Consider the following 20,896-nt stretch of genomic DNA (forward strand, 5'->3'; position numbering starts at 1 on the left):
GCACTGCGATCTGGTCTGGGAGTCTGCGAGTCTGGAGACCCAGGTTCAATTCCTGACTCCCAAGCTGTGTGACTTGGGCCAGTTACTTAACCTCGCTGAGCCTCAGTTTCCTAGTCAGTAATTGAGACTAAAGACACCTGAGGCTGTCTGTGGCTATCTTTATTCTGATTTGCCACATGAGATAAAGGATTGGCCCACAGTGGGCGTTCAGTAAAAAGAGCAGCAGAAACTAAGTTAGGGGTCCAGGGTGCCATGGTCCTTCCCACCCCATTTCTACAGTTAGATGAGGCCAGCAAGGCTCAGAGAGGTTTAGCGACTTGTCCGAGGTCAGATGGGATGTGCACGTCATTGCTTTCCTGGGCACTCACTCCTACTTGGGACCTTTGGTTATCAGCCAGGCCTAAGAAACCCTCCCCCGCCCCCCCCCCCCAGGGAGCCTTGAGCCTGTCTTCGTGCCTGGGAGGGTTTTCTCATCTCGGAATGGTAGTCCTGAAGACACAGGAAAGGATGTGTCTCCTATCTTCACTGACAGATGCATGAGGGTATAGAAGCGTTTCCGCAAAAACACCAACACAGTGAAGATGAGCCTCCCATTGCTGAGCTGTCCAGGAGAACGCCCCATTGCTGGAGGGGTGCGAGCAGGCGCTAAGCAACATTGGGTGGAAAGTTGGCCTTGGTGGCCTTTAAAAGAAAGCCACCCTCCACATGGCTGCCAGGCAAATCCAACCCTGCTCACTTCCCACCTCTCCTCCCGCTTCAGATCCAGCTCCGACTCCCGGACTTGGCCTTTGAGTTTTCTGGACTCCATCATCCTATGTTCTCATCTGCCTCCCATCTGGTCTGGGAGCTCCACAAGGGTAGGTCCTTTATGTTTTGATTCCGGGACCTGCCAGGGAAGGGAGGTCATGTTTCCTGGGCAAGGACCACAGGCCAGGCCCCCGACCAGGTATTTACACACGTTGCTGCAATTTGGGCTTCACAACAAGCCAGAACATCAGGTGTTATTATTAGTCTCACTTTGCAGATCAGCAAACTGAGGTCAGAAAGATCAAGCAAACTGCCAAAAGTCCCACAGCAACATGAATGCTGAAGAAGTGAAAAGGTGAAGGAAGGGGCATTGAGCACGTGGGGTTCCCGATTTCAGCCCCCAGTCCCAAGAGGCATCTGCAGCGGGTAGGCACGCTTGGTTGCCCATCTGTCTCCAACTCTTGGGGAGCCCCATCCAGGCACTGAGTGAAGTGGACCCCTGTGAACTGACTAACCACAACCGCAGCGTTTGGGGGTGTGTGGGAGGCAGGTCGCTCTCCCCCAAGCCCACCATAGCCCCAGCCCCGCCCTACCCCAGCCCCAGCCAAAGCTCTGCGCCAGCCCAGCGGTTTCTGCTGGCAGCAGCTCAGACAAGGGTGAGGTGGCGCTGGATGTGGGGGGAGCAGGTCAGGTGGGAGAGCCCAGGAATTGTCTGAGTCCAACTCAGCCATGTTCTGCCCATGCTGCAGGGCTGCTGCGAAGCACTTCCTGGACATTTGGCCCCTTGGACAAGGATCTGGAAAAGGAAGCCCACAGGGCGTGGCAGAGGCATCATTAATCGCCACAAGAAAGACAGCCAGAAGTTGCCTAACACCCACTGGGTGCAGGCCCCAGGCTAAGTCCGTTATTCTTTGTTTTGGCACCAACCCGAGAAGAAGCTACTATCTTTCCCATTTTACAGATGGGGAAACTGAGGTTCCATTTGACCAGATGAGGACTAAAGCCGGCGAGGCGGGGAGAGGGGGTTGACCAGCTGGGCCCTCCCTCAGCATAGATCTGAGGTTCCCAGTGGCTGGGAGGGAGAGGAAGGTGTGGACACCCTTCCCAGGTCCTGTGACCTTTCCTACCTATGCCCTCATAGCAGCTCAGGTCCCTCCTTAGGAAAGCTTTCCCCGACCTCCTCCTCTGAGTTTAGGTTAGGCCCTGCCCCACCCCCACCCTGCCCTCCTAGCTATCACAGATTGTCTTCTCTGAGCTGTCCCCATCTCCCCAGGCCTGTCCCCACAGTAAGCCAGATGGGAGGAAGGAAATGCAGCTGCCATCTATATAGAATTCAGGGAACCCAGCTTCTAAGTCTAGCTTCACCCTGATTTACCACAAAGCTTTGGGTGGTCACTTTCCCACCAGTAAAATGGGACACGCTGTACTACTCTGAGGGCTGGTGACCATCACGGAAGAGAAAAATTTTGGAGGAGGAATTCTCTTCTACCCTTGGAACCAGGGCCTGAAGGACAGCTGTGACCCTCCTCTCCTAGGCTCCCCTTCCTCAGGTCCACACCCAGCAGGGCAGGGCGGGGCAGCTGTGATCTGGTAGGGCCAAGGCATCTAGAAGAGGAGGTGGTTTTGGGAAGATGCGCCTCAACCTCCCACGTAAAAGACAGTAATACCACCGTGCTACTTTTTGCACAGCACTCAAAGACAACCTGACTAACATAGTGCTGGAAAAGTGTACCCAGTTTGGGCAGGGCTTAGCTTTGTGGACAGACTGGGGGGAAATCCCTGTCTCTTACATTCTGTGTGACTTTGGATATGCTATTTAACCTCTCTGAGACTCGGTTTCCCTAAATATAAATGGTGACCTTACTAGTCCCAGACGAGTGATTTTTATCTATACTCGATGACCCCATCCATAGCTTGTTTCTCCACCTGAATTCTGGGGGCTTTGATGGGACCTTTTCACAGGGCTGCTTAAGGGTCCAGGAGATGATGAAGGAGGAAGAGTCTGGACACTAGAGCACAATCCAGAGAGGAGAAGTTACCTGCCTGGACTCACCAGATGGGATGGCTGCGGTGTGGGGAACCCCCTCTGTGGCCACCCCAGGGCCAGCAAAGGGTCATTTCCTTCCGCGTTCAGCCCCGCCGTCACCTCTCCTGTTTCCCCGGCTAATTGCGGCGGCGCCGACAGCGGGGGAAATCGGGGCCAGGCCGGATTTCCTCTGCGGACCCGCGGCTGCTAGAGCCACCCGCCCCCCCGGACCCCGCGGGGCCACGAACTGCACGTGCGGCGGCCCGGGACGGCCTGGCTGGTACAGCGCTTCCTTAGCGACCCCTCTCCATCCCCGCCCTTTCATCCCGCCCTCTTCGACCCGCCCCTTCCCAGTCCGGGTTTCAGTGTCAAGAAAAAGCTTCACCCCCTCGCGGGTTCCGGATAAACCGAGTCACACGGGGGCGTGCCGGCCCGGCGCTAGGACCCCGCGGCTGGGCCTGGGGGGGGGGCGCGGTGGGGGGGGCGTGGTGGGGCGGGTCGGCGGGAGAGGTATTTAAATTGGAGCCCGAGCCGCCCTCTCGCGGGTCTGGCTCCCGTGGGGCGGTGGAGCGGCCGTGCGCCTCCTCGGGCCGTGACCCCGGGGTCTGGCGCGGGGTGGGACGGGAAGGGCAGGTTTGCGCAAAATGTGCCGGGGCTGCCCGGGAGAGGAGCGGCGGCCGCGCTGAGCCAGGTAGGAGCCGCCCAGCGGGCGAGGCTGGCCGGCCCCCTCGGGGAACCGGCGGTCCCGCGCCCCTCTCGAGCACCCGGCGCGGAACTGGGCTGGGACTAGTCCATCGAGACGTGGATCTTTAACAGTCCCCTCCCGCCACCGCCCCCTGCTTTGCGCGTGGAGCCAGGGTTGACTCCAGAAGTCTCCAAGGCTCCTAGCTCAGCGGATCTTTCCCGCGAAGGGCGAGGCCGGCGTTCCCATTTGACAGATGGGAAAACAACCGCAAAAAGACCAGCACTTGAGCAGGGAACACACAGCTAGTCAAGGGCAGTTCGGGATTTGAATCTGGTCTGCTACTGCCCTCTGACCCTGGCCGGGCGTGAGTCTTCCCATCCCACCGCACCAGACAGCCTGCCCATCTCTAGGGGCGGGGATTGGGGGGCGGGTGGCACCCACCTCCCTCCAAGAAGCTCCGCAGCCAGCCTTCTTCATGGGTGGTAAGACGTGAGGGACCCCCACCCCCACCCTCAGCTGCCTGAAATTCCGCCATCACAGCCACATTCCTTTGGGTTAAGGTCTAATTCCCCCGTGGGATGCACATGTCTCCAGAATGGGGCTTGCCCTTAGTGATTCACTGCTCGCTGGGAACGTCCACAGCAGCTCTCCCAGGACCCCACTCTGCCAGTGATCCAGGCTGAGAGGAGGGAGAGGAGCACCCTAGAGCCCAGCACTGTGAGCCTGTCTGCTGGGGTTGGGGGTTGGTTGGAGGGGGTTAGAGAGGGAGATCTTGGCCTGGTGTTGTGGAAGCATTTGCTTTGGAGGCAGACAGGCTGGATTCTGATCCTGATTCTGCCATTTACTGCCTGTGTGACTTTGAGTAAGTCACCTCTCTGAGCCTCGTTTCCCTCATGGGCAAACTCTATAGGCGGCAGGCAGCTCAGCACCTGCTGGAGAAAACACAGCATTTGGGTCATACAGACCTGGGGCTAAATTCCAAAACACTTATGAGCTGGGTAACTATGGGGTAAGTCACTTCACCTTTCTGAGCCTCAGTGTTCTCATCTGTACAGTGGAAATTATAGTAACTGCTTCACTGGCTTGTTGTGAGAATTAAATGAAATGATATAGGTCAAGTGCTTAGAAGAGTATCTAACATCCTTAAACACTAGGGATGGGCTTATTATGGTAGTAGGTGTTGCCCTCCACCCCATTTCTCTTTCTCTTTCTCTCTCTCTCTCCCTGCATTGTGCGCGCGCACACACGCGCACACACACAGATATTCTTTGGCACTTCTCCCCCCAGTCAGTGTCCTAAGATGCCTCCTGCCTCCTCTTGCCTAGGCCACTTGTCTGCTGGCCTGGGGCCTCCCTCTTCAGCACTCCTCACCTCGCCTGGGCTGCTCAGCCCTGTGGGTTTGTCCCAGCTGGGAAAGACAATATGTGTCTAGGGTGCCTTCACAGCCATTCTCAGCTTGGTCATCACAACCGTTGGGGTCAAACAGTGGCAAAACCGGAACCAGGCTGCTTGCCCTACAGATGGGACACTGAGACCCTGAAAGCTTAAGGGACTTGCCCCAGGGAGCAGGGCTGGTGAGCAGTAGAGGCTGGTTGGGAGCCTGGGTCTCAATGATCCCAATCCTCCCTCTTGAGAGCGAGTAACCCTCAAATTCTCCACACTGTGTCTGGGGCACTGCTCAAGGGTGTCCACTGCCGAGGGGCCCCTTTCTGTTAGATGGCAGGGTGGAGTTCCACGTGCTGCAGGGAGGGGCCCCCCTGGAGGCTCAGATGCTCACCTCAGGGATAGAGTGGAACTTGGCAGGCAGGGGAGGGGGAAACGAGTGCCCCTTTTGGCAGCAGTGCCCTCAGGTTCAGAACTAATCCAGGTCCTTCCTTATCCTCACCTCGCACTCACCGCTCAGCCCTTTGCCGCGGACTGCTACCCCTCACTTTGCTGTTTGTTCAGTAGACTTTTAGTGAGCACCGCTTAATAGACCCCTGTTCTCATAGAATAAGAAATAAACGATCGGGAAATGATCAATGAGAGGAAAACAATAAAACACGTGCAGATCTGGGCGAGAACATTCCAGGTGGAGGGAGCAGCAAGGGCAAAGGCCCTGAGGCAAGAATGCACTTGCTGTGTTTGAGGGATGGTGAGAAAGCTAGAATTTGGTGAGGGAAGAGCACATGGTAGATGGAGTCAGAGAGGAGATTGTATAAGCTTGGATTTTATGGGAGGTTTTCAAGCAGTGAGATTCATGATCTGATACATGATTTAAAGACATCACTCATGCTGCCATGCTTAGGACGGACTAAAAGAGGTCAGGGTGTTGCTGGGGTCGAGGTCCAGGGTCGTGGTGGTGCCTCAGTCTGTGGCAATGATGGAGGTAGGCAGATCCAGAGTCTGTGTTTTAGGGAAAGCAGACAGGACCCGCTGATGGGGGGAAGGAGTGTGGCGGGGAGGTGAAGGGAGAGTCCAGGAGAAAAACTGCTCTCACCAGTGTCACCATGTCACCGAGGCGCCTCATGTCAATTCTCAGCGCCTTCCCCAGCCTGCACAGTGTAAGATGGTTTCCAGAGGAGAGTGAGGCCCCTCTGCCCTGGGGACACTTCCCATGGTGGTGGTGGTGGGGGGGGCGGTAAAGGGGAGGGAACCACGGAGTGATGAAGTGCTCAGTGCCAATATATAGCCCAGACTTGGGGAACCAGAGAAGGCTTCTTGGAGGAGGTGACATCTAGGCTGAGACCCAAAGGATGAGGAGGTATTCAGCACAAGAGGGGGGAGGAAGTGAAGGCTTGGGGCAGTGAAAAGATGCTCAGAGAACTGAAGGAAATACGAGGCTTCGAGAACACAGAGTGGGAGAAGGGACAGTGAGAAATGAAGCTAGAGAGAAGAGCTGGCTGTGCAGGGCGCACTCCCCAAGGGCCTCGAAGGCCCCTCTGAGGGGTTTCCACTCAGTTCTGAGTACACTAGCATTCAAAAGGGTGGTGATGTTCTGCTTTTTAAACAGCAGAACAAAATTTCCTGTGAAAACCCAACCTGTAATGCAGGTGAGAGGAGGACATCTGTGGGGCAGGGGGTCCATGGCCCCGGGGGAACCCAGGGAACAGGGCTTAAAAGACACGGCTTGGGCCTTTGCCTGTTTGAACAAGAAAGGACCTCAGAGCACCCACCTTCATTTAAAATTCATAGCAAGGATGCTTATGGGTTCTAACAGTAAAGACTCAGCCATAAAGTTTCTATAAATGCCTCTTCCAAAACATCCCTCAGAGTCACAATTCAGCACTTATTTATTGAGCACCTGCAGGAGACCTTATAGCGTAGAGGTTAAGGGCACAGACCCAGGAGCCTGACTTCCTGCCTGCCACTTGTTAGCTGTGTGACCTTGGGCATGTTGCTTAATTTCTCTGACCCTCAGTTTTCCTGTATGCACAGTGGTAATGGTGATCATGGAACCAAGTCATTGAATTATTGGAAAGATTAAATGAGTTCATACATGTAAAGTGTCAAGAAGAGTGCCTGGTGCATAATGAGGGCTCTGTAAGTGGCACTTTCATAGAATATGTCTCATTTGATCTTTAACAAAACTTTGAGGTTGGCATTAGCCTCAGAAGAGGAAACTGAGGCTCAGAGAGGTGAAGTGACTTGTACAAAGTCACACAGCAGGTAAGCGGAGGAGACAGAGGGAGCAGTCTGGTGTGGGTGACTGGGTCCAGTGCTCTTGGAGGGCATATGTGTCTCTCCTTGTTAATGTTTTGTATGTATTATGGTCTCTTCTGTGCCTTTATTTGTGTCCCCAGTTCCCAGGACAGAGCCAGACAAGAGGAGGCATTCAGTAAAGGTGTGAGTGAATGAATGAATGAATGAATGATATTGATGGATTGAGCTGTGTGTTCCTAGCACTTGGCCCAGGTTCTCAGTGAATGAGCCCCTAGCAGCACTGGGATGTGACCCTCCTGAGGGCTTTGTGGTCCCCCTCAACCTCAGCCCCGCTGCTCACAGCGAGAAGGGCTGGCCCAGCATGCCTGGGTGTCCCACTGCGTGGGCGGTGGCTTCAGTGAAAGTTAAGGGCCTGGCAGCCTGTTCCTGGGGAAGTCCACGGCCTGCAGTGCTGGGGGCAGGGCAGGCCTCCTGGCGGGGCTTCCTGTCAAGGCTCCAGGCCCAGCCTTCAAACAATGGCAGGGACTCGAGAACCAGAAAATCAAAAGAGAAAGGGCAAAATAAAGGTCTGCGGGTGGGGGGATTGAGGAATTCCGTTTGGGGCTTGAAGAGCTAGGATGGGGGGACCTGCTTGTGGCCTGGGTGGAACTGGAGTCAGAGCCCCAGCTCCCCACCTCACCCCACCCCGGCCCTGAGCTTGGCCAGGGCAGCCCTTAGGGCTCCTCTACCTCCTGCTCACCTCCTCCAGGCTGTCTTCCAGGTAGGGTCTTTTGAAACCCAAATCTGACCATGTCCCCCACTGCTTAAAAACTCTTGTCCAGGGTAATGGCCTAGCTCCTTGGCCTGGCACTGAAGGCCCTTTGTGATGGGCTGCAGCCCTTTTTCCCATCCCCTTCACAAGGTGCCCCATTCACAGCACCTTTGGTCCAGCTACAGCTGTGGTCTGGGGTCCCCTGAGGGCAGGTGCAGACAGGAAGGAGCGGTGGGGGCTGGCGGTGGGAAGGAGCCTGTGGTCTTACAGCCTTCCCCTTTCCTCCTGCCCTATGCAGAGCCATGAGCCACCGGGTCCTGCTGCTTCTGGCCGTGCTGACCCTGGGCCTGGCTACCTCCCAACACCGAGACAAGGTGCCCTGTAAGAAGGTAAGAAGCTCTGCCTAGGCAGGGAGAACTCCCTGTCTCCCCCTACCCCCTGCCTGGGGGTGTCCTACTGCCCCTGCCCCAGAAGCCAGAGGCTAGAGGGGTCAGAAAAGGAAGGAAAATGCATTTAATGCCTTTGAACCTTGCATTTAATGAGCACCTACTAGAATGTTTAAATGCCTTGTTTACTGTTAATCCTGCTGGGTAAGTACCATTATTCCAATTTTATAGAGTTGGAAACTGAGGCTTGGAGAAGGTAGGTAACTTGTCCAAGGTCATTCAACTAGGGCCAATATTGGACTCTATCCCTTCAAGCTGCCCCCAAAGGGCAGTGGGTCTAGCTGGCTGATGAGGAATATGTATATGTGTGGGGAATTTGGAGTGGGCATCTGGGAAAGGCTCTTCTGTACTAGGCCCCTTCGGGGGACAAATCCCCTTTCCTAACTGGGCTCCTTAACTCGAGCCCATCTGCCACATCTCTGCTGTGATGCCTCTCACTTATTAGTGCCGGGGTCAAATGCGGCCTTCTCCAGGAAGCTTCCCCTGACCCCTTCCAGGCCGACCTGGTTCTGTTTGATCCCTTTTGGGGATCCCACAGCCCTAAGCTTCCTTCCATCTCAATATTGAGTGCATGGGGTAGTTGGTGAATGGTCCACACCTGTCTCAGCTACCAGACCAAGAGCTTCTCAAGGGCAGCGACCAGGTTTGATTCACTTTGTTCCATTTTTCTGCCAGGAGTCAGGGAGACTAGCCCTGAGGTTACTGTGACCCTGTAGGGTACAGAGAAAAGGAACCCTCTAGGTCTACTCGTAAGGCTGGGCAATCATTGAAGTCAAGACCAGAGCTTGGGCTGGGGAAGGGACAGGCCCTCCAGTAGCCCCACCTGGACCTGGGACGGGAAGCTCATGACACAAGATGGGCAGCTGCTTTTGGAGGCTGGATGAGCTGGCAGCCAGGGCCCGGCAACCCTTCCCCGGGGTTTGCAGTGTCCTGCTGTTGCCACCTCACTTCTTACTCCTTGGAGCCCTTCTGGGATTCCCAGAACCCAGAATAACAGGCAGAGAAGGCCTCAGACGTCACCAAATGCAGCCCCACATCTACCTGGGGCAATAGACTCAGAGAGATAAAGGGTCTGGGCCACCCAACAGGCAGAGGGGAACTGGGTGGGCTTTGGATTTGGGGCAAATGAGGTAACAGGCAGGAAAGCAATTTCTGAACTCCCATGGAAGCGGTTATGATGCTTTTCAAAATAGTAAAAACAAATTGCCACATGCCGAGGGCTAACAAGGGGCCTGCTCTCATTTTATGAGAGAAAACTCTTCTTTTCAGCTGAGGAAACCAAGGCTGAGAGAAGAGATGTGACCCACAAGGTCATACTGATAGGAGGTAACAGAGCCAAGATTCGAACCCATCTCTCCCGAACTCATGCTGTCCACCGCCGGGTAATTCTCCCTACCCTGCTTCCCTTCTATGTGCAGGTGGTAAAATGGTGATGAGTGGCACCTTCTTCCCTCTTAAAAAAAAAAAAAAAAAAGCTGGGCAGTGGAGTCCTGGCATACCAGAGAGTGGATAAGGGGTCATTAGGGGAAGCTCTGAACTTGATTAAGGGCTGATGCCCCCAAGACCCCTCCCCAGATAAGTCACTCAGCTTGGAGCTCAGGGAGCGGTGGGTACCTGACAAATGGGGTTCTGAGAGCTGCCCACGCCTTCAAGCTCCTTCCTAGACTGAACTGGAGAGCTGGGCAGCCCTGCCTTGTAGCAGTCCCTCTGGGCCTCTGTGACAGGGGTCCTGGGCACTGGGCAGAAAGCAGGATTAGGTGCTGGACTTGGCCAGCTTTGTGTCCCGGCTCAACTCTCAGGAGCTGGTGCCCCAGGGAGCCTTTGAGTATTGCCTCTGGGGTGAAACGGGGTGTGGGCTTGCAGGTGGGATAAGCCCCATCCCCCAACACACGCTGTATTCGTGTTCATTTTGCTGTTTCTTCTTTAATCAGGATGGTTTGGGGAGCTGAGGATACGGATAGGGAGGCTGTGCCCAGTGGCCCCAGCTGGCAGAGACTGTTGTGAGGGAGGAAGGGGCAAGGAGCCAAGCAGGTCTGGCAAGGTGGCCGGGGTAGGATTCCAGTTTGCATGGGTGCCCAACTGCAGGGGTGGCCTCGGGCCTCTGAGTAGGGCAGTACTGTGGAGTTGGAAGCTGCATGGAGCTGGAAGAGTCACATTGCCTGATGGAGGGCAGTCCGTTCCTCCCCCCACTTCACCTTGAAGCTCTTGGGAGGAAGCTGAGAGCTGGGCCAGGCAGGGAACACCCAGATTGGTGTTCCTGCCCTGTCGGCTCAGCCACTGACTCGCTGTGACCTCGTGCAGGTCACTGCCATCTTTAGGCTCAGTCTCCCCATCTGGGAAGTGGGTGGGCTGGACCCCTTTTGCTCTAACGGTCTTTGACTCTAGTCTGAATATATGCATCATCTCTTTTCTTTTCCTTTCAGAAAGGTGATTCAGTCAATCCCTCAGACTTTTACTAAGCTGATGATGTCTGTGACTCTTTCATTCACTGAAAAATGTACTGAGCACTTTCTATGGCCCAGGTCCACAATAGTCACTCAATCAAACCCTGTTTGCCCTGAGCTTACTGTCTAGCAGGTCTGCACACAAACAGTCACAATTCAGGGGGCCAAAGCTATGAGAGAGGAAGCATAGGGGCTGTGAGAGCTCAGAGGAGGCCCCGACCTGCCCAGCAGTCAGGGAAGGCTTCCAGGTGGAGGAGACCTTGGAGCTCAGCACACAGAGTTCACCATGCTGATCTGGTTGGGAAGAGCATAACCAGCACAGGGAACAGCAAGGAGGAGGCCCAGAGGTGGGTGTGGGAGGGCACAGTGGGCAGTGGTCAGGTGCGGGCTGGGCTGGAGTGGGTTGGGAGGAAAGGGGACAGGTCAGCAGGGGCCACAGACAGCCTTGAACTCTGCTGAAGGTGCTGAACTTTGCCCGGAAGGGGTTTAAGCCAAGGGCAGCACGGTCAGAGTGGAGTTTTTGAGCAGTTGCCACGCATTTGGCTGGCGGAAAGGGGTCAGTGGAGACAGAGAGGCCAGGGCGGAGTGGGCCTGTGCTTGGTGGTTATGGAAGCCAGAGCCTTCGCTGGGAAAGGCTGGGGTTCCTGGTGTGTGGGAAAAGACAGAGGGAGATTGCATTTCCATGGAAAGAATTCTGGCCCCTGAAGGCACATGTGATGGAGGGACAAAAGTGGGGTCTTCGGTTGTTAAGAGACTGGGGTTCAAAAGCCAGCTCTGTTCCTCACCAGCTGGATGATTCTGGGGCCTCCCTTCCCCTCTCTAAGCTTGGATTTCTTAAAGAGGGGTGATCAGATTTGATGGGCAGGCTATTGTGAAGATCCAGTGAGACAAGGGGTCTGAAAATGCTAAATAAAATATAAAATGCTGAATAGGTGCTGGGGAAGGATGAGTTACATTCTGGATAAGAAACCAGAGTGGTAATGTGACACAGCAACATCAGTCTTGTCATCAAAGAATATGGGTTGAGACTCTGGTCATCTTTTCCTGCGCCCTACCCCATCTCCAGGGGCCCATCTGGACTGGACCATGCAAAGTGAAGCCACTGATGGGGGTGGGGGCAGCAGCAGAACGAGGTCATCCGGTGAGTGTCAGCAAGGAAGGCGGGCTCTGGGACCCGAGCTCTGCCCCGTGGAGTGAGGGCTTGAATGAGATCTGAGGGTGAGAGACCAAAATTAACACCGATGACAGGAGTGCAAATAGCATTTTCCCCTTTTGGAAACATTTCTCCCAAAGTGGTTTCTTGTAGAACATCAGATGGGTAAGTTTAACTCTCTGGGTCCATGGAAGGAAACTGGGATGTGGAACCAGGAGGCCTGGGTCCCAGTTGGCCCTGCTCCTCACTGGCTCTGGGGCACTCTAGGTGATACATGGCTTAGTGTCCTCTAAAATGGGATAATAGTCAGTATAGAGTATTTTGTTAGTGCATTTGTCCTTCTATCTGTCTATCATCTCTCTCTCTGTCTACCAATCAAGGCTTCCTTGAGTCCCTCCCTGATGCCAGCACCGCCGTACTGGGTACCAGAGACAGGGGCAGGGAGCAGAGTAGGGGTCACGCAGACGTGGGGTGATTAGGCTCGGGGGGAGGACGTCGAGCACGCTGGGAGGACAGAGCAGAGGCCTGGCCAAGCCTGGTGGCGGCTCCAGTCATACTTCCTAGAGGCGCGTGTCTGGTTCCCCCTCCTATAGCACCCACTAATGCCCGCTGCTCTCCCTGCCCTCCCCCTCCCCAGGTGGACAAGGAAGTCTTGTGCCGGGGCCTTGGCCTACTCCAGGTCCCCTCGGTGCTCCAGCGGGACATCGAGGTCCTCGACCTGTCTGGGAACCAGCTGCGGAGCATCCTGGCCTCGCCCCTGGGCTTCTACACAGCGCTTCTTCACCTGGACCTGAGCGCCAACGAGATTAGCTTCCTCCAGCCAGGGGTCTTCCAGGCCCTGCCCCACCTGGAGCACCTCAACCTGGCCCACAACCGCCTGGCGGTGGGCACGGCGCTGAACACTGGGGGTCTGGGTCCCCTGCCACACCTGACGTCCCTGGACCTGTCTGGCAACAGCCTGTACAGCGGCCTGGCAGAGCGGCTGCTGGCGGAGGCGCCCGCCCTGCGCAGCCTCTCGCTGGCGGAGAACAGCCTGACGCGCCTGGGCCGCCACACCTTCTGGGGCACGCCTGCGCTCGAGCGGCTGGACCTTCACAGCAACGTGCTGATGGACATCGAGGACGGAGCCTTCGAGGCCCTGCCCCACCTGGCACACCTCAACCTCTCCAGGAACTCCCTCACCTGCATCTCCGACTTCAGCCTCCAGCAGCTGCGGGTCCTAGACCTGAGCTGCAACAGCATCGAGGCCTTTCAGACGGCCCCGGAGCCCCGGGCCCAGTATCAGCTCGCCTGGCTCGACCTGCGGGAGAACAAACTGCTCCACTTCCCCGACCTGGCCGCACTTCCGAGGCTCATTTACCTGAACGTGTCTAACAACCTCATCCGCCTCCCTGCGGGGCCGCCCCAGGGCGGCGAGGGACTTCACGCGCCTTCCGAGGGCTGGTCTGCCTTGCCCTTCTCCAACCCCGGCCGCAACGCCAGCACCCAGCCCCTCTCTCAGCTCTTGAATCTGGATTTGAGCTACAATGAGATTGAGCTCGTCCCGGAGGGCTTTCTTGAACACCTGACTTCCCTGCGCTTCCTGAACCTCAGCCGGAACTGCTTGCGGGCCTTTGAGGCCCGGCGTGTGGGCTCCCTGCCTTGCCTCGCACTCCTGGACATGAGCCACAATGCGCTGGAGACGCTGGAGCTGGGTGCTAGGGCCCTGGGGTCTCTGCAGACGCTGCTCCTACAGGACAATGCCCTGCGGGACCTGCCCCCCTACACCTTCGCCGGCCTGGCCAGCCTGCAGAGGCTCAACCTGCAGGGGAACCGGGTCAGCCCCTGTGGGGGCCCAGGTGAGCCTGGACCCGCGGGCTGTGTGGCCTTCTCTGGCATCTCCTCCCTCCGCGTCCTGAACCTGGCGGACAATGAGGTGGAGACGCTCCGGGCAGGTGCCTTCCTCCACACTCCGCTGACCGAGCTGGACCTCTCCGCCAACCCTGGGCTGGATGTGGCCACAGGGGCCTTGGCGGGCCTGGAGGGCTCCCTGGAGGTCCTGGCCTTGCAGGGCAATGGGCTGGCCATCCTGCAGGTGGACCTGCCCTGCTTCAGCTGCCTCAAGCGGCTCAATCTGGCAGAGAACCGCCTGAGCCGCCTGCCTGCCTGGACGCAGGCTGTGTCCTTGGAGGTGCTGGACCTAAGGAACAACAGCTTCAGCCTCCTGCCGGGCAGTGCCATGGGCGGCCTGGAGACCAGCCTGCGGCGCCTCTACCTGCAGGGGAACCCCCTCAGCTGCTGCGGCAACGGCTGGCTGGCGGCCCAGCTGCACCAGGGCCGTGTGGATGTGGACGCCACCCAGGACCTGATCTGCCGCTTCGGGTCCCAGGAGGAGGTGTCCCTGAGTCACGTGCGTCCTGAGGACTGTGAGAAGGGGGGGCTCAAGAACGTCAACCTCATCATCATCCTCACCTTCGCACTGGTGTGTGCCGTCCTTCTCACCACGCTGGCCACCTGCTGCTTTGTCCGCCGGCAGAAGTTCAACCAACAGTACAAAGCCTAGAGAGGCTGGGGGCTACAGACCGGCTCTGTCGGGGGACCCTGCCAGGTCAGTGGGGGAGCCAGAGGCACGAAGAAGGGTGGGGACTGACCCAAGATTACCCAGTGAGCCAGGATCCAAGAACCCTGGTCTCTCAGTCCCAGCCCAGGGCTCCTTTCCCTGTATCCTACTGCATCAGTAGGTGACCCACTTCACAGGGCACACATGTGGTCCAGGTGTGGAAGCTGGAAGATGGGCAGTTGCAGGAGTGACAGAGTGTAAGGTTGACCCATCGGATCAACACATCTTCACCAGGCATCTGTTTTGTGCCACACCCTGCCCTGGGCACTGGGGACGCCAGGGAATGAGACACATCCCTACCCTCAGCATCGCCCAGGCTGGGTGGGGAGGTGGCTGCAGAGCATGCAGTGACCACACAGAGTGTGGAAGCCAGGGCTCCAAAGCTCTGCAGCCCCAGCTGGCTGAGTGTGGATAGTCCTGCCCCTGCTGGGCCAGGGTAGGAGAGGGGCAAGACCAAGAGGATTTGTCTGAGATGTTTCCAAGCAGACTGTTTGTCACATCTTCTGATAGTGACTTTCAGCTTCTCTGGAACATAAAAAGCTTGTGACCGGAAGAGAGCTGGAGGCACTTGAGTAAGGCTTGGATCCAGTGCTATCAGGCGGGCTGCGGCAGCTCCAGCAGGGCCTGGTTAAGAGGCGGTCTCCCTGGGCTCCAGCCCAGCACTGGACCATTCCGTTTCCTGCTCCGGGCAGGCTCTTTCCCCTACCTGGCACTCTCGTGTTGCACACACCGGCCAAGATACTGCCCTAGCCCCCCTACTCCCTGCCCAGGCCCCCTGCTCCATCCCAGTCCCACCCTGGCTGGTGAGCCAGGAGTAAGAACCTTAGGTATCTGGTTCTGTTTTACACCACACTTGGCAGTGGTGACAAACCCAAGCCTGCATCTGCCTCTTTATGACAACCCTCTGAGGTTGGTATTTTGGAGCCTCTGAGAGGCTCCAAAAGTCTCCCTCCAGGGACCTCCAGCCAAGAAATGCCAGAACTGAGCTCCAGACTCACATCCTCCTGAGTCCAGAGCCTGAGCCTGGCCACTGCAGGGGCTGCAGGCTGTTAGGTGGACAGGAACTGGCCCCACGTGGCCAGAACAAGGCCAGGGAGCATCCTGTGCTGTGCACACCCACCCGCTCCTCTCTCCCAGGCGGGCAGAGAGAAGATGCGCAGCCACAGGCCCTCTCCTCCTCCTGTGCCTCATTTTCCCTTATTCCCTCATTTGCAGACTAGGCGAGCTCTCCTTTTTCTCTTCTTGCTCTTGCGTGCCCTCCTTCCCTCTCCCTCCTTTGAGCCTAGCCTGGACTTTGAAACCATTGAGTCCAACCTCCCTGTTGCACAGATAGGGAGGCTAAGACTGCGAAGAGAATGGGACTTGCTCAGAGCTGCATAAGTCAGTGGCAGAGCCTGTGAAACAAGGTGGATTCAGACCTCATTGAGGGGGTGTGCGGGGTGGCTTGGTGGTTGGACCTGAATGGTTTCCTTCTCTCTCAGCTGTCACATCACAAGATGATGCTGGCTCCAAACTCTCTTACTAGTCCTCATCATGCAGGGACTTTTTTTTTCCCCTAGAAAAATGGATGGAAAAATCCCATCCAGATATAACCGCCTGTTTCTCATACCCATGAAATCGTGGGCTGTCTGGGAAGAAAGGAAGCCCTGGGATCAGCCCGGGACCCTGTGTCATAGTCTTCACCCTCTTACCTGTGCTTGGCCCGCACTCAGGCTCACGATGGTGCTCGGTAAAGTGTGAGATGATGAAAATGCCCCTCTCTCCACCCCATTTTACAGATGAGAAAACTGAGGCCCAGAGCGGGTCGAGGACTCAGGGAGTCAACGGCAGAGCCGGGGCTAGAACCTGGTGGCTTGGCCCCAGCCCGGGGCCCTGGTGGCGAGTGGGGCAGCCGGTGGGTCCAGTCCTGTTTGGGATCATGACCACGGGTGCTCACTGCACACAAACACTCTTCCTCAGGCCTGGAGGGCAAGGTGTGGGCCCCTCCATGCCTGATCTTTGAGAACACTACACAATGCTGCTCTCACCCCCCAGGACCCAGGCTACAACCCAGGCCTCGGGGCCAGCTCTTTGTGTAACCCACATGAATGTATTAAAAAATGATTTTGGAGAAACAGTGCAGCCTGCCGGCCTCCTCCTTGCTGCAGGTAATCATTGCGTCCACTTGAACCCTGACCTCCTCTACTTCCCTTCCAGCCTTTGAAGCCTCATGGCAAACCCCTGGGGAGACAGGCTGAGGACCACTGGGTGGGAGACTGAGGCTCTGGGTCATCACCATCCTGGACCTGGGTGCCTCAGCCCCCATCGTGTCCCTGCCACACCTCTGTCCCCTCACACTCAGCAGACCCCACTCCCCACCCACCCCTGAGAAAACAGTGACTTCCAGCAGGAGCCGCTGAGCGCCTTTCCCTCCTCTGCAGCTCCATTTTCTCTTTCCTCTCCTTCAGCCTTTCCTTTCTGTTTGCTTCCTCCTCTCAGACTTCAGCTGTGCTCAAGTCTTGCCCATCTTACGAACAGTAAGGAGACCCTTAAGCCACTTTCCCCTTTCCTTTCCCTACTTCATGGGTAAGCTTCTAGGTAAAGTAGCTTCCTCTCCCTCCCCTCCATCCTAACCCATCCCAGGCCACCTCCAGCTGTCCCCCTCCCCCCGCAGCTGAGGTCACCAAGGGTGTACTTTTCAGACCACGCCTCTGACCCTTCAGCTGCGGGGCTGCTCACCTCTATCCCCCCATCACCCACACCTTCCCCTCGGCACACTCTCCCGACATCTAGGACCCTAGGTGCCTTCCTCTCAGGCCACTCCTTTTCAGGCTCCGCTACACGCTCACCTTCCTCCAGCCATCAGAATGGTGCTCAGCAAGACTCTTCTCTCAGCAATGTCATCACCCTCACTGACGTAGCCACCCCATCGCTCTGACAATGCCCACATCTCTGCCTCCAGCCCCAGCCCCTCCTGAGCGTCCAGCCCCGATACCCTGACACCCAGAGGCCTCCCCAGCTAGAGAGTTAAAGGTCTCCCAGGGGCTGGAGGATTGAGAGTGAGCCGCCAGGCTGCAGTTCAAGGTTGAACTTGGAAGAACCAAGAGGGGCCAGAAGAAGAGCATTCGTGGTTCCTAGAAGGGGGTTGGAGGGTGAGGGTGTGGGCTGTGGGCTCTGGGGGAGGGGACAAGAGCCACCTCACCTGGGGTGGGGGTGGGAGTCAGGCGACGGGCTGAGGCAGAGTCTAGAGGGCAGGGAGTGGTCCCCCTGGCTCTCCCACTTTGCAGCCCCTGTGCTTGTCTTCATGTGGCCCCGCCTCCCGTTCTCAGCTGCCTGACACCCAGCCATCACCCCCTTTGCAGGTGCCAACCTTCTCTTCACCTCCTCTCCCACAGGCTCCAGCTCCGCCTCCCCCATCCGCAAGCATCCTGGAGATTTCTCCAGCCCAGCTTCCTCCCTGGGCTGTGACCTCTCACCTCCCAGTTCCTGCTCCCAGCTCCTACTCTCCAAAGGAAAAATTGAAATGCCTATTTCATGGATGGGGCTAGGGGGTGAGAGGGTATGCGACTCAACGCCCTGGCACACAGTAGGTGCTCCATGAAGGCCTGCAGGAGGGAGGGCATGGGCTGAGCTCAACCCAGGACTCGGGGAACCTCTGACTCAGCCGGGAGCCCACCAGGCCCCTAACCCCTTTTCCTGGCAAACAGGGGAGTTTGCTCACCTGACCAAGACCCCCAGCAAGGCAGAAATTCCTGTTTTCAGCCGAACATGGACACAGCTGCCAACTAGGTCATCGGAGCATCCGGCAAGTTCCAGGGCGAGAGGATGCCCTTGCACAGCCCCTGTCACAGACAGACTGCGGTGTCAGGTCACCTGGCTCACTCAGTCCACGAGGACCAGGCCCAGCAGGAGCCGGGCTCGCAGGCCGGGTGGGAGGAGAGGAAGCCAGCATCCCTGGCCCACCAGCTGCCTCACCCTGTCAGTTCCCTGTGCTGGCACAATCCCCCAGGATCCAGGATCCACAGTCTGCTTTCTGTGCCCCTGTTGTTTAGCAGCTCACAGGCCCTGCAAGTCCGGGTCCCTGCGGCCCTCCATCCTCATCTCTCTCTGGCCACCTCCCACCTCCTATTCAGAGCTGACAGCTATTGAGCACTTCCGGGTGGGCCCTGCACTGAATACTTGATGTACATGGTAGTATATAATTCTAACACTCTTTGAAGAGATTTCTATTATTATCATCCTCACTTTAGAGAAACTGAGACTCAAGATCCCACAGCTGTCAAGTGCCAGAGCTGAGACTTGAACCCAGGTTTGCCCTACTCCTCTCTGGAGCCAGCAATCTTAACCATTAGGCAGCACTGCTTCCTGACCCTCCCAATTCCGGCTCTCTCCCACCTCCTCTACTTGAAATGTCTCACCTACCCTGACCCACCTGCCAAACTCCTCCTTTTTCAATGCTTACCTGCATCACCTCCTCTGGGGAGACTGCCCTGATTTCCCTCCTCCAGCTGCCATCAGCCCTGGGCTGCCCGGGGCCACAACATTGGGATGTCTGCCTGATCCACCACCAGACCAGGAGCTCCTGGAAGGAGGTCTCACCCTGAGTCCCTTCTGTGTCCCCTGTGCCCGAGCCAACACAGAGGCAAGTTCAGAAAAGGTTTCCTGAATGGATGGCCCTGCCCTCCAGGACCTAAACACTTGTGGGGATTAACATCAGCCCTCAGACCAAGAATGGGTGATAAACTTCTCAGACAGACCCCAGGAACGTAGAGGACACAGAGGGACTGCAGGGTGTGGGCTGCCCAGGGGAACAGGAATCTTCTCTCACCACTCTCATTCCCCTCAGTTCCTCTGGCCTCTAGGACCCTGGCTTCTCTTCTTCATCCCCGTCTCTCCCCCCAACCCCTCTTCTCTTCTCCTTCTCCTCCCTTGGTCATCTCTCCCCCACCCCCCTCTCACTGGGATGAGTTGGAGCTGTGGTGCTGAGAACGTGGAGGGGTGGAGGGGAGGGAGGCCCGAGCTGTTTATAGGAACTGGAGCAGCTCCATCCATCAGCTCTGTTTGGAGCTGGAGACCAAACATAATAAATACCTTGGCTCCTCCCCAGCTGTGCTCTCCCTGAACTTGGCCATTCGAACTCCAAATTTCTCTGGCCTGCTGGTTCTCAGGACCCAGCTCCCACCCCACCCTACCCTACTCCCACCTCCCACCAAGCTGCCCTGGAAAGAGCCCTGCCTCTGGGACCAGAAATGCAGGGCTGAGTCTAGGCTGTGCTGCCGCTTTGCTTTGGGAGCAAGTCATGCCCCTGGTCTGTGCCTCCATTTCCCCATCTGTGAAATGGGGTCATAATCACTGCCCCCCCCCCCCCACAAACATGCAGTGCTCTTCACATGTTAGGCTTGAGCGTCTGCTTTATGCTGGGCCCTGGGCCGTGTGGGATCCCTGGGAACAGGCAGGCAGAGCCTCTGCCTATTGGGCGGAGGGAGGGACCACACCACAGCCCAAGCAGGAAGTGGTCAGCGCCACGAGGGAGGTCCAGACTTTGTGTTCTGGGAGTTTGTTTGCAGCAGGGAGCGGCCCTTCCAGCTGGAGGATTCAGAGGAGACCTCGAGGACATCTGGGCTGGCCCTGCAGGGAAGGGTAGCATTTCAGCATGTGGAGAAGGGGAGAGCCTCTTCCAGGCAGAGCAGACTGCCAGAGCAAAAGCTGGGCAGTGGGAAGATGTGAGGGTGGGGGCAAAGAAGAGTCTCCCTTTGTGCATCCTTCACCCTATCACTCCCAACTTTGTCCTCTCTGATCCTCCAGCACCTTCCGCTCTGACCCTCTAGCTTTTTGGAATCTTCCCTCCTTCCCTGGAGAGCTTCAGACGCACCCAGCTCTCCCAGGTTGTGGATGCAGTCCCAGAATTATGCAGTCATGTTCCCACTCCCACCTCCCCCCAGAAAGCCACCCTAGAAAGTGGAAGACTCAGATCAGAGGAAAAGTCACTAGCCAAGAGCACGTTTCTGGAATGAATACGGGAATAAATGAATAAAAGAGTGAGTCAATGAAAAAGAGAATAATTGAGTAGGAAATTATTGAATTCAACTGACATACTGTGCTGTACGTACAAGCTCCCTCCTCTGGTGGTGCTGGTGGTGCTGGTGGTGCTGTTTATTTGGCGGGGAGGGGAATAGGCATTAAATAGATGCTCGTGCGCGTGCGCGCGCACACACACACACACACACACACAAGAATAAAGGCAAGATGGCAAACTTTGATGAGTATTATGAGAGAAAATAATAGGGAGACGGAATGAAATGGGCAGACTCAGAGAAGTCCTCTCTGAGGATGGAATCTGTAAGCTGAGACTGAAGGAGGACTTAAGATGAGTGAGTGAATTAATATTCCTTCTAGCCTCTTCCCCTCATTCCCATGAATTTGC

At 56.7% G+C, this 20,896-nt stretch overlaps 1 protein-coding gene across 10 annotated transcripts; it reads left to right on the forward strand.

The window, feature by feature from the left end:
- Positions 1–3,327: 3,327 nt before the first annotated feature.
- Positions 3,328–20,642, forward strand: LRRC32 (leucine rich repeat containing 32). 10 transcript variants are annotated; one of them, XM_061204116.1, is made up of 5 exons: positions 3,473–3,822; positions 4,019–4,175; positions 7,241–7,281; positions 8,150–8,240; positions 12,532–16,609. In XM_061204116.1, exons 4-5 carry the CDS (start codon positions 8,154–8,156, stop codon positions 14,434–14,436), a joined length of 1,992 nt encoding a protein of 663 aa, XP_061060099.1. In that variant the 5' UTR covers positions 3,473–3,822; positions 4,019–4,175; positions 7,241–7,281; positions 8,150–8,153; the 3' UTR covers positions 14,437–16,609. The 10 variants fall into 10 exon arrangements, with proteins under 10 accessions (XP_061060104.1, XP_061060103.1, XP_061060094.1 ...); XM_061204121.1 differs by lacking the exons at positions 3,473–3,822; positions 4,019–4,175; positions 7,241–7,281 and adding exons at positions 3,328–3,464; positions 17,868–20,642 and having other exon boundaries at positions 12,532–14,481; XM_061204120.1 differs by lacking the exons at positions 3,473–3,822; positions 4,019–4,175; positions 7,241–7,281 and adding an exon at positions 3,328–3,464 and having other exon boundaries at positions 12,532–14,481; positions 16,272–16,609.
- Positions 20,643–20,896: the final 254 nt, after the last annotated feature.

The sequence above is a fragment of the Eubalaena glacialis genome, chromosome 10 (assembly GCF_028564815.1).
Source record: "Eubalaena glacialis isolate mEubGla1 chromosome 10, mEubGla1.1.hap2.+ XY, whole genome shotgun sequence".
NCBI lineage: Eukaryota > Metazoa > Chordata > Mammalia > Artiodactyla > Balaenidae > Eubalaena > Eubalaena glacialis.